Below are 20,450 nucleotides of genomic sequence, written 5' to 3' on the forward strand. Positions count from 1 at the left end.
CTTGTCCACCAATTCTATCTGTATAGAGTAAAGGAGGATTAAAGTCTCCACACATGCACCAGGGGTCAGTAATAGTTTGGCCAAGTTGTAGTATTCCTTCGCATAAGCTCTTCCTTTCCTCTATGGTGTTCTTACCATATACTACAGTCAGGTGGCACTGGAAATCAGTAGCCCTGTCCATGACTTTAGCATGTATATACTGATCATGTACCTCCTCTATGATCAAACCTATATCAGCAGCCTTCCAAAGTATCCATATCCTACCACTATCAGCTTTGGAGTAGTTATGTGTATAGCTCCACCCTTATGCTACTTGTGCCATACTCTTATTGAAATTGTGTTGTTTTATTTTGGTCTCCAAGATACCAGCAAGGTTAATCTTGTGTTTATTTAGGTAATTCCTAAGTTCTTTCTGTTTAAAGGGCCTATTAATGCCCTTCACATTCCATATAAGCCAATTCACAGACATGTTTATTTATTCCTCCCATCAGGAGTCTTATCAGCCTTTTTAAACCCCAAATTGTCCTCAATCGTGGAGAGAAAAATTGTTGCTCATGCTCAATGAAGTACTTGGAATTTCTAAAAGTGAGCTTTGATGAACCAATGCGCAAAGCATAGGAAGTTGGCTTCTTCTGTATTTGCATTGCATTGTCCGCCTTCTCCGAGTAACATTTGTTCCCTGTTGGTTTTTCATACTTTCTGCTGCCGCTGGCCTCTTTGTTTGATAGTAGTTGCTGATTTAGCCTCAGCAGGGGTTGGGTCCAGAGTCGGTATGACTTCTGTTGCAGTCACTGCAGCAACATGCTTAGCATACTCAATCACTTTCGTTGCTACTTCCGATGCTGGGTCGGTTTGGTGTGCTCGCTTCTTTGCATCTCTACGCTTCCCCTTAAAGCCCTATTTCTTTGCATCTTGCTTTGGTTTGTCCTTGACATCCTCTAGTTTACATTCATGGCCATACCTAAGGCAAGTCTTACAAAAAAAAGGTCTCCAATCGTATTCCACATCCTGCTCAAAAACTCTACCCTTTGGATCAATCACTTCAATTTCCGTGGGCAGGACTCGTGTGACATTCATCTCAATCAACACTCTAGCGTATGCCACCTTTTCTGCTTTGCAGTACATTCATCTGCAAACAACAGGTTACCCAATCGACTAGCAACCTTGCTTAATGTACTGGTTCCCCAGCAATTCACCGGGAGATTGGGGAACTTCACCCAAATTAGCATGACATGAGGGAGCTCCTGTTTGAAGTCAAATTCAGGTGTCCATATCTTTAGGATTAGAGGTCTGCTACTTATAGAGTATGGTCCCCCATACAAAATCTCGTCCCTATCATCTCTATCTTAGAATTTCACTATGAAAATACCATCATCGTGCATATAGAGAGTAGGGTCTGCAACTGAGTTCCAAAATCGAGCTATGTAGTTCAACATGTACAAGTAAATTGGGGTCTCACCTAGCACATACACAACTAGAGCATTCTGCCATTCCATCGTCTTCTCCGCAAGTTCGGCTTCCTCTAGAACCACCATGGGTTTACCATCAATCATCATTGGGGGGATGTAAGACAAAGGAAGGCCCGAGGTAGCAGTACGGTTCATCGCAAACATATTAGACCAAGTTTTGTTCTGCACTTCCTCCTCCATCGTCATATCTTCCACCATCGCAGGAGGCCCATTGTCTTGTGCGTGTCCATTATGTTGTTCAGGGACCAGCTCCGAAGTAGCCTCTTATAGTGGTGTCAAGCACGTAGACCCAAACCCAGCTTCCACTGCCATCTGCATCGGTACAGGGCTAGAGAACCCCGAATTCGGCATTACCAATTTAGGGGTTTCGACTATGGTAACCCGCGTAGCCATTTGTGGTGATTTAGCCAAAATCACCTTTCCATTGGACCCTTCCCTGTTACGATCCTTTGATAGAGCTAGCTGAAGCAGTGCCTCGTCCTTTCTGGGTCGTCCTCGACCTTGCTTCGCTATGGTTTGTAGATTTGGTGCACGTTAGCAAAAGGGGCTATCGTGCGCCGAGAGCATTTTCTGCTCTTTAAGTGTTGAAAAGGTTCTTCTAATGGTATTTTTGACGATCATTTTGGTTTTAATCCCTTTAGTGAACCAATTAACGTCTTTGGATCTTGCTTAGATCGGCTTTCACTCCACTTTTACTGTCATATCAAGAATATCGACTTGCTATTATGAGTTTGGTTTCTTTTAAATTTTAAAAACTCCCAAACACTTGTTGGCTCTTCCCATTTTATGGTGTTTCGGGAAGAATAACATGTTTTTATATTTTGGAATTCCTTAACTCTATCTTCCTATTTTTCTTTAATGACATGTTTCTATGGCCTTAGAGATGTCATGGCATTGTTCAACTCTAAGTTCTAAATATATTTTAGGCTTGTGACAAAAGACCTTTTTTCCTTAAATTTTGTGGTCAGATATATACCGTCATATAAAATAGAAAAGAAAGAGTATACTTGTCATAGAGATTCACGGTTACTAATACCTTATACTCCTTCCGTCTCATATTACTTGTCCACTTTCTCTTTTATACGTCCTTTAAGAAATCATAATTAAAAGTGTATTTTTACTACTTTACCCTAATATTTCTCCAACAAATAGCACTCTAATTGACACTTGGTAACTTTCAAAAACAATAATGTTAAGGATAAAATAGGAAAAGTTTAATTAATTCTATCTTAGTTTTGTAAATGGACAAGTATATTGGGACAAATACTTTTAGTAATATAGACAACTAATATGGGACAGAGGGAGTAAGTAACATGATTTTGTATATATTTTTTTCCACCCTTAATGTGTAAAAACATACTCGCACTTGGTATTTAAATCAAATCAATGAATACATGACACGTCTTTTATACACACATTTATTACTTAACTATGCATTAAGTAACATGTATTATTAGCATAACTTTAACTAACAGTGATTAAATTGTCTAGTTCAATAAAAATAAATATTTGGTGAAATTAAACTTTCAAATTCTTCAGCCGCCGTGTCCACTTAGTGAACCAATTCAAAAGCTATATGCCCCCACCTAGAAAGTGAAAATGTAGTGTTAAATACTACTTAATTATTTTCATAGGAATTTGGACAGTAATTAAAATATATATATGAAAAGCATTGGGCATGGTTCACATAGAAGTAAGAAAAACAATCTTTTCATAAAAAATCATAATGTTGTGGCCTTGTGGGGACTGCATGTCTAATTAAATACAAGCAATTTCATTTCTACTCCACACCCCCAACCCCACCCCCACCCCCCACCCCCAACCAATTTTTTTTTTTTTTTTTTTTTTTTTTAATGAGACACTTGACCTAAAACTATCACCATATAAAGAGAAACCGTCCCCTAAATTGCAAAAGCCGTCACTAATCCTATTTAATAACAGATTAACAATGAATATAATAAAGTCATGTTAGCTACAGACTATATGGCCACATAATTGCAATGAATTTTCGAAATAGCTAATAATTTGCCACCAAAATATCACATAATTAGTAAAACAAGTAATCAGCAATAAAATGTCCTTTCAAACGTCTGTACTATTAGGGAAGCTCTAGTTTATTTTATAGTTTAAAGTTCTTTTTTGGGTGAAGTGGGAATTTAGCATGAAAGAAAATAGTCAGTCAGTTGTCACAAGGTAAACAAAGAATAATGAAATTTAATTGAGTTGGCCTAAAAAGTAAATATGCATTGTCCAATCTTCTTTTCTTGTTTAGTGGATTAGAGATTCATCTTTGATTATCCCTACACTGGGAAACCGGGGATGATTGGGTGGGCAGGACCCACAAAAATAATTAGTTTTATAATATCCTAAACTCATAATTGAATCACCCACCGCCAGGACAAAGTATAGTTGATATGAACATCTCAAAATATTGTCACTATTTTCCCCACTAACAATAAATCACCAAATCCAATTTAAAATAGCAACCCCCCACCAAACAAATGATGTACATCATAAGCTTGTAATAAATTTAGTAAATTTTTAAATATGGGTACATGAAAATACAGTAAAATCTCTCTATAATGGCGTCATTTGTCTGGATATATTTTGATGGCTATAGCAAAAATTTTAAAAAATATATAATATAACATAACATTAAAAATCGATTTAAAAAAGCTTAACTATTATAATGAAATATTTTTATAGAGAATGATTATTATAGAAAGGTCAGAGAATATAAGACCTTAAAGAAACTAAAAAATATTACAAATCTTACATCTCCCTAAATCATAATTGCCAGCGAGTATTAATTCATGAAGATCTAAAATAAAACAAAACAAAACAAAACAAAAAAAATTACTTTCAACTTTTAAAAGTTGATCTGATCTGAGTAGGCCAAAGTTTTGTTTTTCTTCACCCTACGCCCTTTGTTTTTCTTCACCCTACGCCCTTCCCATATTTCTTTTTCTCCTCCTCTTTTGCACCTTTTTTTCATTGTCGTTTCTATTACATTACTTCCCTTAGTTTCCCACTTTACATAAATTATACATGTTCTTTAGTTATAAGATTTTCCATGACATATACTGGGAAAGAAATAACGAAGGGATATGATGGGATGAATATGATTTCTTTTACCCTGAAGTAGATGTTTTGGATTCGATTCCTGAAAATGAAAAAATTTCTAATAAGTAGTGCTTTCTCCTTTAGTGGGCATTATGCAGCGCGAACCTAGATCAGTCAAAGCCCCAAAGTAGGTATTTGACATCTGGTGGGAAAAGAATAATATATTGAAGTGGGTCTAAATCTTGAAGATCAGCGTTGAAATTCTAACCGAGGCAAAAAACACTATAAACGATTAATTCTCATTTGCATAAGCTTTGGTTGCCAAAGTTACCTAGGGCTTATCTTTGGTGAGAGGTAATAGATATGTATCTAATGGAATACTCGCGAGGCTTAGAAGAGCTATTCTAGAAAACGTTCGAAACAACCTGCTACATACAAAACTATACCGGGCAAGGATAAAAATACGATAAGTAGACACATATATAAATATCTATAATAGTGAAGATATAGCAAATACCTGATAAATAATATAATTGATGTGCTCTTAAACTTGCTCGAACACCGCGGTTATTTAAAAAAGGAAAAGATATAAAACAAAAAACATGCATGTGACACAGAGTGCCCTTAATTGTTAAAATAGTTTTAATCCTATCAATTAATTTGTTAGGTATCCAGTTGGCATATAATATATCTATTGATGTGGTTTCATTGTGTTCCACCAAAAAATAAAAAGCTAAATATATAAAACAAAAGAAAACACCTTTGTTACTTTGAGTTTCTCACCTATGAGCTATGTGGTATCCATTTTCTCTTATAAATATTCCACCATTTTGCTACTCAAACTCTTATCTCCTCCTCCTCCTCCTACTACTATTCTTCTTCATTTTTATATCTTCTTTTTCCTCCATTTTTTTCTTTCTTTTTGGAATCTTAATATTTTTAAGCAATCGGCTAAAAATCTCTTTTTGAGTTTATAACGATGTTAGATAGTGATAATTATTGTTATTTTCATGAAAGTGAGAGTTTTCATGAAGTATATTTTCACGTTCGTTTCCCAGAAAGTTATGTTGAAATGAAAGAAGCAAGAAGGAGGACAAGAGCAAGAGCGAGAGGATGAAATATTGAAGAAATGTACTCTTAGGCAAGTCTGATGCTTGGCTTCATATTTTTATGATTCAAAACTTATTTTGATTTATTTCATGTTTTTTATTTTTAAAGTTTCACTCCCTAAGCTTAGTTGGTTTTGGGAGATCAAGGCATTTTTACCGTCTTGTTTTGTATTTTTAAAATGATAGAGCAATGTTGTATCTTTAATTTCTTGTAATTTTGAAGAAAAATTATTTGTTTTACCTATTCCTTTTGATGCCAGATTAAGAACGAAAACAACAAGAAATGCAAGAAAAATTAAGAGATAGATAATTTGACACAACTTAAGACTCAATTTAGCAACCCAAGTTATAGAAAACTAAGACCTCTAAATTAAAATCAAAAGGAATAACAAATTCTTAGGATGACCAAGAGGGATTTGGAATCCCTAATAACCAATCCTCCCAACAAGAATTCAATCCAAGGCTTACACAAGCTCTCACACTCAAAGTGTTTACAATCTCAAACTATTAATAATCAAAATATTCTACCATGAAATGAACTAACTTAGGCTAAATTATTACATAAGAGGCCCAAAAGTGGCTCTCAAGTTTGCAAAATTGACCCAAAAGATCCGGATGTCACAATTTATGGCTTCATATGCGAGAACATGCGTCCCTACTATTCCGTTGCATGTTGTGCTCCTCAAAATCCCCAGATTTACTGACACACTCTGCGTTGGTGCTACTGGCACGCAGGTTCAACATGTGGCACGCAGGTTCAACATGTGGCACTACTGTTGTGTCACATGTTGTGCCTTCTTCCCTTTTTTTCTCCCTTTTGTCCTCCCATGCGATCTTCCACACTTGGGTTCTCCGAAATGATGCCAAGGCATGCTCACGAGTGCTCATCTTCATGTATACTCCTTGTGATCCTTGGAGCTCCTCGCCTTGATTCCATTTAGGTGACCTTGGGGCAAATAGGATTGCATCACCCTCTCTTTTCCTTATGCAATTTTACTCTAGATTTTCACTTTTTTTTTTATAGCCCTATAAGGAGGAAGATTTCATAAACTCATAGTTTGAGAAATTTATCAGTATTTTTTGTCAAAATGAAATTTTAATTATAAAGAGAACAGGATTAATATGAGTTTTCAACCTAGCTAGATAAAGATTAAAAAAAGAATTAAATAAATTGGGCACTTATTGAATTGTATTGACCATGTTATTTGTCATCTTTATAGGCTTTAGAGTCTATCAGATGGACATGATCCCTCAATGCATAATTAAATATTTCGGGTTCAAGAATGGTATGAAACGCTTTCTCTTTTAATGAGCGTTACGCGACAGATTCGATTAATTGAGACCTCAAAGTCAATACCAGATACCGGATGAAAAATATATATTAAAAAAAGCCATAATGTGTAGTAAATCTTTAGAATACAATCACATATTCAACTTTCAGAACGAACCATATAGTGTAATAAGTGGTAAGTCATAAAATATTATCAACAAAAAATGAATAGTGTCCTGTATAATTTTGTTTATTAACTAAAATTGGGCTAAAATTGTACACTTAGACCAGAAATCCACTTGGGTAAGATTATGTTTGAAAATGTTGAAAAAAGAAACTCCAAAAAATAAAAACGAAAAAGGGGGATTTTTTCATGGATTTCAATGGAGTATGGGCCATCAAATAAAGTGTACTTATTTTGTTATTTTTTTCATGTTTGCTATTACTTATAAGATAAAAATCCTAATTATCGTGGCCATAATTTAGGATAAGGACAATGATTATTGTTTACCTCTCTGTTTCCTTTGTCGCATTACAAAAATTTAGTGGAAAGTAAAATAATTAATCATGCTTAATTCAATTAGTTGATGTACGTGTCACGATTAGCGGAAAAGACTAGTACAGTAACGAAAACGGATTAATTAAAGAAACAAAACAAAAGATTATAGTTTACCTCTCAATTCTTGTTGTCTCATTACCAAAACAAATTGCGGAAAATCAAATAACTAATCATGATTAATTTAATTAGTTGATGTACGTGTCACGATTAGCGAAAAAGATTAGTATATTAACTAAAAGGGATTAATTTAAAGAGAAAAGAAAAAAAAGAAAAGAACCAATCTTGAGGCAATCAAATGATAATTTTCTATTGGTTAATGACTCATCAACATCACTAGCTCAATTAGATTAATCATCAGATTGCCTAATTAGTTGAAATGAGAGTTCATGAGATTTATAAAATGTTTTTTAAGTTGTTCCATTGTGCATGTATAGTTGTCATTAGTATTTAATTTGTATTATGAGTTTCCTTTAAAATATATTCCTATCCACTCTCGTGGTCCTCTCCTCCCGTATTGGCACCAACATCATCAACAACAACAACAACAATAATAATAATAATAATAATAATAATAATAATAGTAGGCAACAACATACCCAGTGTGGTCAGACAAGTGGGGTCTGGGGAGGATAAGATGTACGTACCTTACCGCTACCTTTATGGGATAGAGAGGTTGTTTTCGATAGACTGCTGGCTCGAAAGGAAAGGCAATGATGTGACAACAAATATCAAAGTACAAAACATGATATCAAGAGAAATGTGCCAACAGAAATAGCACGATAAAAAGCAAATAAGGTAACAGATAGTAATACATATCGAAGAAACGAAACTACACGACTACTACCTAATACTACTGCTACGAAAACCACTAGGCTACCTACTAACCCTCTAGCCTAATCCTCGAGCTCCACAACTTTCTATGTAGGGTCGTATCCTCAGTAAGCTGAAGTTGTGTCATGTCCTGTCTAATCACCTCCCCTACTTCATTTTTCTACCTACCTCTACCTCTCCTAACTCCTATTATAGCCAACCCCTCATACCTCCTTACTGGCGCATCCACACACCTCCTCTTCACATGCCTGAACCAGCTTCGTTTAGTCTCGCCTCTCTCATCTTTTCTGCCACCAGGGCCACTTCCACCTTGTCCCGTATAACCTCGTTCCTGCCCATATCCCTCCTAGTATGCCCACACATCCATCTGAGCATCCTCATCTCAACTACACTCATCTTTTGAACGTGGGCGTTCTTGACTAGTCAGCACTCTGCTCCATACAACAAGGTCGCTCTAACCGCCATTCTGTAGAATTTTCCTTTAAGCCTTGGCAACACTTTCTTAGCGCACAGTACACTAGATGCGAGCCTCCATTTCACCCGCCCCGCCCAGATACGATGAGCAAGTATAATAGGCATAATACACAAACAGACACTCAAACTTGGTCTCAGCTGGCAAGTATGCTCTCCAACTTTGAGTGTGCACAAGTAGGCACCTCAACTTGTATAAAGTTGAACACGTAAACACAAATGCTGACGTAGCACATAAATTTTGAAGGCGTCTAGATGATCATTTTGTAAGTTGGAGTGTTGAACTGACAAAGCGGAAACAAGATGAGGTGCCTGCTTGTGCACACCCAAAGTTGGAAGGCATACTTGCCAGCTGAGGCCGAGTTTGAGGACATGTTTATGTATTATGCCATAATAATAAGTACTAGTATTTCCATATGTTTTTTTGAACTCACTTTGCTATGATGTAATATATTTTATTCATTTTTTCGATGTAAAATAATTTCCATAATAAGGGGATCGAAAGGGAAAAGGGAAATTAAAGGGAGTAATGGGAATTGAACTCTACACTTATTGTGTGGGGAACTTTGAAAAATAAGTTATATCTAGAGAAAATAGTATGATTTTATATAGCGCTAATTAATTAGGTAAAAGAAAAATTCTGCTTTTCACTTTAAAGACAAGAAAGATGTTGAGTATATAAAGACAAGCACACATTGCTATTCTTACCTACACATGATATTCAAACACTATACCTCATGATTTTGTTTGGTCGCGGGGATAAATATAAAGACAAGCACACATTGCGATGAAATTTTATTCTTACAAAGATACGATTGTTAAAGAATTACACATTTTACACATGAAATTCAAACACTATATCTCATAATTTTGTTTGGTCGATGTGGGGATAACGTATGTCCGATATTCAAATCCAGGTCCGTTTTTGTATTTCCCATAAAATGTTTTATGGGTTTATGCGAAATAAAAATAAAGATTTCAAATATGAGCGAAAAATTTTCACCCCAAACGAAGCGCACTCCACTTCAAAAAACCCAGCCCTATTTTCCTCGCTTTACGCGTAAAGAAAAAAGAGTTGAAGCATCATATCAACACCTTGTAAAAACATTGTGATTTGTGACAAAATCTAATAGCAACAAGTTCAAATTGGAATTAAAAAAATAGTAGTTCCATATGTTTTTTGAACTCTATTAGCTATGCCAAAAAATATTTTATTCATTTTTATTTTATTTTAAAATTTTTCGTAATAAGAGGATCGAAAAGGAGAAGGGAAAAGGGAAATTAAAGGGGCAATTTGCAGGATTGCCCTTCGCTGGGGATGGTCTTTAATTGTTGGCCTTCGTTACAAATATCTTGGTTTCAGGTTCGAACCCCACTCAGTCAAAAATTAAAAAAAATTAAAAATAGCAAGGGATAAGTCGGAATTCGCAAGTGCCTTAATGTTTCAAACTCTGCCTTAAGGGGAAAAAAAAAAAAAAAAAAAAAAATATATATATATATATATATATATATATATATATATATATATATATATATATATATAAACTCTCTGCCTTGAGGCCTAACTTTGGGCACAAGTTAGCCTTAAGTCAAACTTCTGCTAAGCCCTGCGAATCCCAACTTATGGCTTGCGATTTTTATTTTTTTTTACTAAGTTCGGGTTTGGGGGGGGACCTCAGGTGTTAAGCGAAGGACAAATATTAAAGACTACCAATTTAAGGGGTAAAAATTAAATATCACCCCCAAAGAAGGACAGTCCGCGCAAAAAAATGAAATTAAAGGGAGTAATAAGATTTGAACTCTACATTTACTGTAGGGGGAACTTTAAAAAATAAGTAATATCTAGAAAATAGTATGATTTTATACACCACTAATTGATTAGGTAAAAGAAAAATTTTGCCCTTCACTATGAAGATAAGAAAGATGAGTAGTTTATGTGCATATATTAACTTTTGAAAGCCCTGAGCAAACGCAAAAAGTTAGTTCAAGCGGTCTTAGGGTAGCGTTTTAGGTTTGATTCCCATCGATAACTTTATTTTTTATATTTAGCTTTTATTGTTTTTTCGAACCCCTGAATGATAAGAAAATTTTTGCCCTTCACTATAAAGACAAGACAGATGAGTAATTTATGTACATATATTAACTTTTGAATACCCTGAATAGATGCAAAAGGTTAGCTCAAGCAGTCCTAGGGTACCGTTCTAGGTTCGATTCCCATCGATAACATTATTTTTTATTTTTATATTTAGCTTTTGTTATTTTTTCGAAACTCCTGAATGAAAAGAATTTTTTTGCCCTTCTCTATAAAGACAAGAAAGATAAGTAATTTATGTACATATATTAACTTTTAAATACCCTAACAAATGCAAAAAGTTAGCTCAAGCAGTCTTCCCATCGATAACATTATTATTTTTTATATTTAGCTTTTGTTATTTTTTCGAAACGGTATAACAAGTATTATGCGAATTTGAAAAAAGTATCAAACTACCACACACTGCTATTCTTGCCCGCATATGATATTCAAACACTATATCTCATAATTTTGTACCTTTTTTTTTTTGGTCCATGTTGGATAACCTATGTCCGATATTCAAACCTAAGTCCGTTAATTTTGTATTACCTATAAATTGTGCGCTTCACTTTAAAAAAGCCTGCCCTATTTTCCTCGCTTTACGCTTAAAGAAAAAGAGATGAAGCATCATATCAACACCTTGTAAAAACATTGTGATTTGTGACAAAATTTCATAGCAGTACGATCAAATTAGACTCTTGGGATCAAACTTTGGACTTAGAGTACACAACTTTTGCATAACACAGATCCCTCTAGGGACATTGATTAAATTGGAACGACACAGAGAAGATCAGCAAAGATCAGCATGATCCCCGCTCGCGCAAGGATGACAAGCACAAACTGAGAAATGGTCCCAAGCAGTACTATTGAAAGATACAGTTGTCCTAAAACCATTTTAGTCTTCTCTCCAATTGTTCCCACACATCTTGTTCTTGCATTTGTAAAATGTAGTCATTGGCTCATCTGCTGACCTTATCTGCACTTGATAATATGCTGCTTCCCTGTAACCACACGCTGGACACGGCACTGCCAAGAGCGAATAAAACAGCAAAAAGGCAAGAAAAAAAAGATGCACATTAGCGTTAAATTTTGTGAAGCGTCGGAAAAAAACACAGCATATGTTTTTTTTTTTAATGTCCAGGCAACTTTAATGCCTCTTGCATATAAAGTCTAAGCATCAGAACCTAGGGCAAAACGATTCTCTTGGACTTGTTTACATGTCTCAACTAAAAAGTGAATCACATAAACACACACACACACACACACAAAGAGAAGTTTCTCCTTCTAAGAAACAAAAAACACTAAGAATCTTCTTTTAGCTTCACAAGATCATAAAATTAAAAATGCCAAACTACCAATTCATATGGGACCAAATAACAAATACAGAAAAAGGACAAAATGGAGAAGAACAGAAAAGATAAACCAAAGAGATTTTTGTTTGAAAATATAACAAATCAACAGAAGTGTGAATCAAATTGTCCCAAACTAGCATTGCAAACACCAAGACTTTGTTTTAACGGTCTAGCAAATAGAGCTAAAATATTTTAAAGGCTTAGCAAATAGAATGCACCATGCAGATATATTAACCAAAGATCATTCCAAAAGCATGGGTTTGAGAGTCTATACTATCCACAGAAAAATAACCATTTCCATCAAATTATATTTATGGAGCAAAAATATGCACGACTTCAAGAAATAAGGAAGTTGCACTGAAGTCCATATCCGATGAACATACTAGAAATATTAACCATTTACTGATAGCATAGGATTTCTGGTTGCCTAAAAAATTCACATAGTGAGATTGGTCATAAGTCATACCAGAATAACCTTAACATGATAATTGAAAGAATGGCCATAGATTCCCTCAGGTTAATCTAAAAATGATCGTCATAGGTAATCTATAAAAAGGCTTTCACTAATATTTATGTATCATCAATAATTGTTCAATGAGAGGAGGGAGAGTATTGGAGTTGAACTTTGATTAGATAATACAAGGAGAGAAAATAGGAAGTATTATAAGTTTAATTGCCTCTAGCAACCAAGGGTGTGGCCTGGTGGTCAATGAAGTGGACAGACAAAATCACTGGGTGATTTCTTTCTCATCTGCCCAGGCTTTGATGGACACTGACCAGATACCGGTGTTGGTGGAATAGCACGTACCTGTGGAATTAGTTGAGGCTGGAAAGCTGAGCTGGACACCACGGTTATTTTTAAAAATGGCTCTAGGAGGATAAGGTTAATATATCATGGTAGAGCAAATAACTGTATCTCCCCTTCCAATTCCATAGTTGGTTTTCCACTCCTTTCTTCACTTTAAATTCAAAGAGTTGACTAGCTTCAGCTTAGATGCTTCATTATTGGGCAAAAACGGAATACCGAAAAGTAAATACTATCCCGAATCTCTCACACTGTCCTTCCTATGAAAAATTCTCCCAAAAGTTTTGGCTTTCTAAATTACAAAACCAAAAAAATCAAAGTGAAATATGCCAAAATCTGCCTACAGGATGCACACCCCTACTAGCCAATAGCTTCAGCATATGTCATACCACCTAGATTTAAATCCTTAACTGCCAGCAATCGGCAACCAGCAAGAGCATCCCAGAATATAAAAAGGACAAAACAAATTTGAACAGATAATTAAAGATGCAACTACCCTTTTATGAAGAGTTGCTGATACTGAAGCTTAAAATAGAAATTACAGTCAAAAGATATGGTGTGGAAGTTGCATCAAGCTTCTATTTTTACTTCTGCACTACCCCTAGGCACTGCTATTGTTAATATAATTACTGTATCTTATCAAAAAGAAAAAGAAAAATCAGAAGCAAGCAAGGGGGAAAGGTATCTCTATATGACTCTTCTCCTTTCCTTGAGATAAGGAGATCCACTATCTCCTTTCCTTATTATCATTGCTATGGAGGGTTCCATGACTTGCTGAAGAAAGCTCAGGCAAACCACTGGATAAGGGGTTTCAAGGTGAAATCTAGTGCTGACAGTGAGTGAGAGATTTCACATTTACAATATGCTGATGATACTGTTGTATTATGTGACGCCAATTCTGAACAAGTGACTGTTAAGAGTAATTTTATTTTGTTTGAAGCTACATCTGGTTTACATATTAACTGGACCAAAAGCTTTATTTATCCAGTTAATGAGGTAAACCAGATCCAATTTTTGGCTGATATTCTTGGAGGTAAAATAGGTGAATTACCAACAATATATCTAGGGATGCCTTTGAGGGCCAAAAGCAAGTCAGTAGGAATATGGAATGGGGTCCTGGAGAAAATTGAAAAGAAACTAACAAGCTGGAAAAGTCAGTAACTTTCAACGGGTGGTAGACTAATTTTGATCAATTCAGTTCTTGATGCTCTACCTACATATATGATGTCATTATTTCCAATCCCGGGGAATGTTTTGAGCAGGATAGATATTTTGAGAAGGAATTTCTTGTGGGAAGGAAACAGTGACAAAAAGAAGTATCACCTGGCTAAATGGAGATATATCATAGTCAGCAAAAAGGAAGGGGGATTGGGCATAAAAAGTTTGAAATCCCAGAATCAAAGTTTGATGGTGAAATGGTTATGGAGATTTGCTAGTGATGAAGAATCTTTATGGAAAGAGGTGATCAAAGAAAAGTATGACATAGAAGGTAAATGGACAACCAAGACTGTGGAGGGTCCTTATGGGGTTAGTCTGTGTAAGTCAATGAGGAGCCTGTGGCCTAAACTCATGAACAAGGTAAGCTTTAAAGTTGGAAATGGCATGAAGATATCTTTTTGGGAGGATAAATGGCTAAGTCAAGGAGCTCTAAAACAACTCTTTCCAGATCTGCATATTTTATCTCAGCAGCAACATGCAACAATTGGGGAGATATGGAGCAGCCAAGGATGGAATTTGATCTTTAGAAGATGCTTGAATGATTGGGAAATAGATAGGCTGACAGAATTCCTCAAAACTCTGGAGCTATTCACAGGAATCACAACTTCTGAGGATAGCATCAAGTGGCAAGCAAATAATCAAGGAAAATTCTCAGTCAGATCAGCCTACAAAGAACTCAACCTTTTCAACAATCAGATCGGGTGTTGGCCTTGGAAGATGATATGGAAAGTCAAAGTTCCCTATAGAGTATCTTGTTTTACGTGGCTACTAGCTAGAGGAAAAGCACTCACACCGGACAATCTTTGTAAGAGAGGTCATCATCTATGTTCCAGTTGTTTTCTATGTGGTGAGGGACCTGAAACAATTAATCATCTGTTCTTGCACTGTAAACTGACTGAACAACTATGGAGGATGTTCCTCAATTATAGTGGGGATTCTCTGGAGCCAAGTAAGATAGTTGATGTGCTAGCATGATGGAACAGAAAAGGCAGTAATGAAATTCAGAAAATGAGATGGAAGATTATTCCAGCTTGCATTTGGAGGACAATTTGGGAAGAGAGAAACCAAAGATGTTTTGAAGACAAAGCCAACCATTTCCAGAAGATTAAAATGAAGTGTTTAGGGCTGTTCTTTTTTTTTTTTTTTTTGATGACGTGGGAACCCGCAGCCGCTACCCTTCGGGTGCCCACAGGGTAAACCCAGCTTCTGTGCAACAGCACACAGGGCTGTTCTACTTTTGGTGTAAAGGAATAGGTTTAGAAGATAATGAATCAATCTCTGATGTATTAGAATCTTTGTGAGATGACACAGGGTAAGCGGATCAGATGCTTACCCTTTTGTAATCTGTAATTAGGGGGACTACACAGTTTTGTGTAGTCTCTATATATATATAAATATACAAATATGTCAAAAAAAAAAAAAAAAAAAAAAAAAAAGACTCTTCTGTTACTTAAAAGAATAAAAATTGGAAGCATTAACTTACAATCTTATCAGAACATTCAAGTCATTACAATTTCTTAGAAGAAGGGCCTATATTTACTGATACTTTAAGTTTTGTTTTACCCTTATAATACAAGCATTCAAGAGAAGTTACTATGTTCTAAAGCCCATTAAACTCAATGGACAACCAATTATTAGAACATACATTCAATTTTTTGGTATGTTCTAGACAGTAGCTATAAGAAATCGGAAGTCACTTACATCATAGAACATGGTCGTGATATTGTATATGTTTAACTTTCTTCTCTAACTATTCGTACTCCGAAGGTTTCCAAAAATCAGCAATGATTTGGTTACTAATTTTAGATGAGGAAAAGTTGGTCAAGATTTATTCTATTAGTTAGAGGACATTACTAACTCAAAGAACAACTAATTGTTAGAATGTAAAGTGTCAGCAATGGCAGCAAATAATGAAAATACCTTCAGCAGTCGAAGCATTGTCCATGTCATCTGTCGAAATCACTGGATCCATTTGTTTCTTAACCAAAGGCTGTCTTTTCTTCATCCTAAGCTATCAAAACATGTAATAGAAAAAAGTAAACTTGCTGAATGGATAACAAAAAGCCAGCAGCAGTATCGATTATGACAAGTTTTCTAGTTATCTTACCTGGCTCTCTATGTTACATACGAAAGGGCACGCAGGGCAAAAGAATCTGGCTGGACGGTCCATATAAGGCAACTCATATTGCAATAAAATTCCACAGTCTGGGCAAATTTCCATTTGCAGCTAGCTTTATTTTGTTGCAAAGACCTAAATAAATAAAACGTGTCTTGCCTTTTAGATCACTCTACACAGAGTCAGAGCAAGCCAAGAGGTTCAAAGATCACCTATAATAAGTAACTCAAGCAGCAGAAGGATCATTTTGATTACAGTCATAGAAGGACAATGTATAGTTTAGTACTAAATGTTTTGATAGAACTTATTGTTCGTTCTGTGAAAACCCATTAGTTTCTGCCCCAAAATTCAACCAAAACGAGGGAATACAGTAAATTCTTCCTTCCAAGACATTGCACAAATCATTTGTCCAACCATTTGTTCACAGAGAAACAAATGACGTCCGGCCAATAGATTTGCCGATTCAACCATTGGTTTACAGAGAAACAAATAAATAGAACCATGGGCGGAGCTACGGTACCGGACAGAAGGGAGTTCATCCTCAAAAAATTACATATATATATATATATACAGTTGATGTTGAATCTCCTTGGCTTCTACGTATTTTTACTTCTATTTATCTTGAATCCCCTCAAACGAAATTCCTAGCTCCGCCACTGAGTAGAACTATATTTTTTATGTATATACAGTAAATGTTGAATCATCTCAGCTTCTTCATATATGTACTTCTATTTATTTTGAATCCCTTAAGTGAAAATCCTAGCTCCACCACCGAATAGAACTAGATGGTACCTAACAGCTGAGACTTCTATAGGGGTTTCAAATTCGAGCTAAAGAAAGAAAAGAAACGAGAAAAAGTTTGGATTTTGCTCATCATATACATGTATTTTAGCACAGTAACCACTTATATGCACAAAAAATCGATTCTTGATTTCAGTTTTTAGGTACCATATAGTTCTATTTGCTTATTTCACTGCTCCCTTTTTTCTCAGTTGTATCATTCACAGCAATTCACCAAATTGAAGAATAATTTTTTGGCCCTTTTTTTTTTTTTTTTTTTTTTTTTGGAAAAATCAGCATATTGGGTTTGGAATTTGAGTTAAACAATAAAAGAAAGGAGAAAAAGATTGGATTTTGCACATCATATATATGTAATTTTAGCACAGTGACTACAAATATGAACAAAAATCAATTCTTGATTCATAGGACTAATAAGAATTTCTCAATTTGGTGAATTGCTGTGAATGATACAACTGAATAAAAAGGAGCATTGAAATAAACAAATAGAACTATATGGTACTTAAAAACTGAAACTTTTTACATCCCTTTTTCCTTTTTTGGAAAAATCAAAATATGGGGTTTGAAATTTGAGTTAAACAAGAAAAGAAAACATAAAAAGTCTGGATTTTGCTCATCATATATATGTAATTTTAGCACAGTATCCCAAAATATGGACAAAAAATCGATTCTTGATTCATAGCACTAACCAAAAAAAAAAAAAACAGTTTTTTTTTTTGGGAAAAATTAGCATATGGGGTTTTGATTTTGAGCAAAAGAAGAAAAGAAAACATAAAAAGATTGAATTTTTCTCATCATATCTGTAATGTTAGCACAAAAATATGGATAAAAATTGATTCTTGATTCATAGGACCAATAAAAAATTCTTCAATTTGGTGAATTGCTGGGAACTGAAACTTTTATATCCCTTTTTTTTTTTTTGGGAAAATTAGCATATGGGGTTTGGATTTTGAGCAAAACAAGAAAAGAAAACAGAAAAAGATTGAATTTTTCTCATCATATATGTAATTTAGCACAAAAATATGGATAAAAATCAATTCTTGATTCATAGAACTAGTAAAATTTTCTTCAATTTGGTGAATTACTCAAGACAATGAACACTGAATTAAAAAAAAAAAAAGTGAGAGCTTTACCTCAAGATTGTGAATGCAATGTTGTTAAGAGTGATTAGTGGTTGCAGGGTTTTAGGTATGAGGTTTAAGGGAGAAAAGATATACAGCTCTTGAGGTAATGGGAATTGGGATAGTTTTGTAATTTCATTGTCTCAATTTTATTTGACACTCTTATTTTTAATAAAATTTAAATTATGTGAACTTTAATTAATATTTTAATTTTTTTTATAAAGTGAGAAAAATGTAATTAAAAATTTATTTTTAATATTTATAGTATTTGTTTTAAAATGTTGAATTAGTTTAAAATTAGTTAAATTAACTTTTCATAATCGAAAAGCATTACGTGTATAAATTAAAATAAAAAAATAAAATTTTAAATTATTTTTGAGCAATTAGATATTAGACCTTTATATACGGAAAGGCGTAAAACATTTACTCGTAAATTCATGCAAGTCATGATAGCCATTTTTTTTAATTTTTTTAATAAAAATTATAATTAGTCTCTGCTCAAGATGGAGTTCCGAATTTCATAACATTTATATAATTTAAAATTTTAACATAATGGCTATTTTCACAGATCAAAAAGTAGCTAAGGAGCAATTTTTATGTGGAAATTTGATATTGAAACTTATTTACATCGCCTTAACATCAATTTTTTTAATAATCGTGGTGTGCGGGTAAGTTTTCGCGCACCTCGACTAATTGAAAAGAAATCACCTAGTGTTTTGTCTCTGCTGGAAATTGTACCCGAGACCTCATGGTCCTCAACACTTAATTGGCCACTAGACCACTCTTTTGGTTGCATCGCATTAACATCAAGTTAATAGATAGATGATATATTTAGTTGGCTTATTACATAGACAACTCCGTCAACTTATCAGGATATTTCATTTAGACACTCGAACTAAATCTTGTTTTAATTGAACACCTCAACTCCCAATAAACTGTTCTAATTAGACATTTTCGATTCAAATTTTGAATATTTTTTATCCGTGTTCTCATTCGTCTATTAGGTAATTATATTAATTACAAAAAAATATATCATCTTTTTTAATTATACGCATTTGCCTCAAAAAGTCGTAAAATCCCAAACATTTCCTACTCAAGGTTGATGCGTATAACTAAAGAGATGACATATTTTATATGATTAACTTAACTACCTAATAGACGAATGTAGAGACGCGCAAAAGTTTTTTCAAAATTTGAACCGAAATTGTTTAATTCAAATATTTTATTAAGAGTTGAGGTGTTTAATTGAAATAACGCTTAATTCAAGTGTCTAAATAAAATATCCTGGCATGTTTAAGGGGCCACTATATTGTTATATCATTAAATCATGACAAATTATTTTTTTTGTCTAGGTTTTCACTTTTATATACTAACCACTTCTTATACTACTTTAGCTAAAAGATAGGGAAAAAACAGTTAACGTGGCTTGGCCCCATACAGAGGATCACTTTCCACCCTAAACTACCTCTACTTTGCTGTGAACTTCCTTTACTTCTCTTTCTCTAAAGGCAATTAAAATTGTATGTATTTTCTCTTCATTAATCTCAGACAAAAATCCTCAACTTTTGTCACTTAAACACACATTTTCTTGAACTAGACTATAGTATGTCATGCTGTTTTTGTGAGTGACACACCAGAGTTAATTTGTGAATAATTAGATTTAATTGACAAATAAGTTAACCATGGTTTACATTTTAATTTATTCATAAATATATTAAAGTAGTTATTATATTTTCTTGGAACCCCTTTTGATTTGTATTATGCTTTTATAATGATATATTTTTCTATTTTTATGGACTATAGTCTATAATAACAGGTACATATTCAATTGCTTTAACAAATAAGCAGCTCCAAAATTGTTCCTTATGAATTTTTACATGTTAATATGCTTATTTCTTGAGTTAATATTTTTGTCATTTTTTTCTATGACCTTTTAAAATTACCCTTAGGGATGGTGCATATTCAATATTTTTAAAAGTTTTCTTGAACTAGACTATAGTATGTCATGCTGTTTTTGTACCAATTTGTGAATTTTAACAAGTTAATATATTTTTTTCTTGGAACCCCTTTTGATTTGTATTATGCTTTTATAATGTGTTAAGAGTTTTCTTTTATGGACTATAGTCTATAATGCTGGTTTACTAATTGCTTTAACAAATAAGCAGCTCCAAAATTTTTCCTTATGAATTTTTACATG

The 20,450-nt window shown here is 34.1% G+C and overlaps 1 protein-coding gene, 1 long non-coding RNA gene and 1 pseudogene across 2 annotated transcripts; 1 reads left to right on the top strand and 2 right to left on the bottom strand.

Moving 5' to 3' along the window:
* Nucleotides 1–11,590: 11,590 nt before the first annotated feature.
* LOC132069042 (U6 spliceosomal RNA) lies at nt 11,591–11,705 on the top strand (annotated as a pseudogene).
* LOC132068046 (uncharacterized) lies at nt 11,677–18,389 on the bottom strand. The gene is made up of 4 exons (XM_059461508.1): nt 18,266–18,389; nt 16,326–16,469; nt 16,139–16,229; nt 11,677–11,869 (listed from the first exon to the last, which is right to left on the bottom strand). Exons 2-4 carry the CDS (start codon nt 16,437–16,439, stop codon nt 11,739–11,741), a joined length of 336 nt encoding a protein of 111 aa, XP_059317491.1. The 5' UTR covers nt 16,440–16,469; nt 18,266–18,389; the 3' UTR covers nt 11,677–11,738.
* On the bottom strand, nt 13,445–15,350 carry LOC132068047 (uncharacterized). The gene is made up of 2 exons (XR_009417306.1): nt 14,218–15,350; nt 13,445–14,179 (listed from the first exon to the last, which is right to left on the bottom strand). It is a non-coding gene; the product is annotated as an uncharacterized LOC132068047 (long non-coding RNA).
* Nucleotides 18,390–20,450: the final 2,061 nt, after the last annotated feature.

Source organism: Lycium ferocissimum, chromosome 8 (assembly GCF_029784015.1).
Source record: "Lycium ferocissimum isolate CSIRO_LF1 chromosome 8, AGI_CSIRO_Lferr_CH_V1, whole genome shotgun sequence".
Lineage (NCBI taxonomy): Eukaryota > Viridiplantae > Streptophyta > Magnoliopsida > Solanales > Solanaceae > Lycium > Lycium ferocissimum.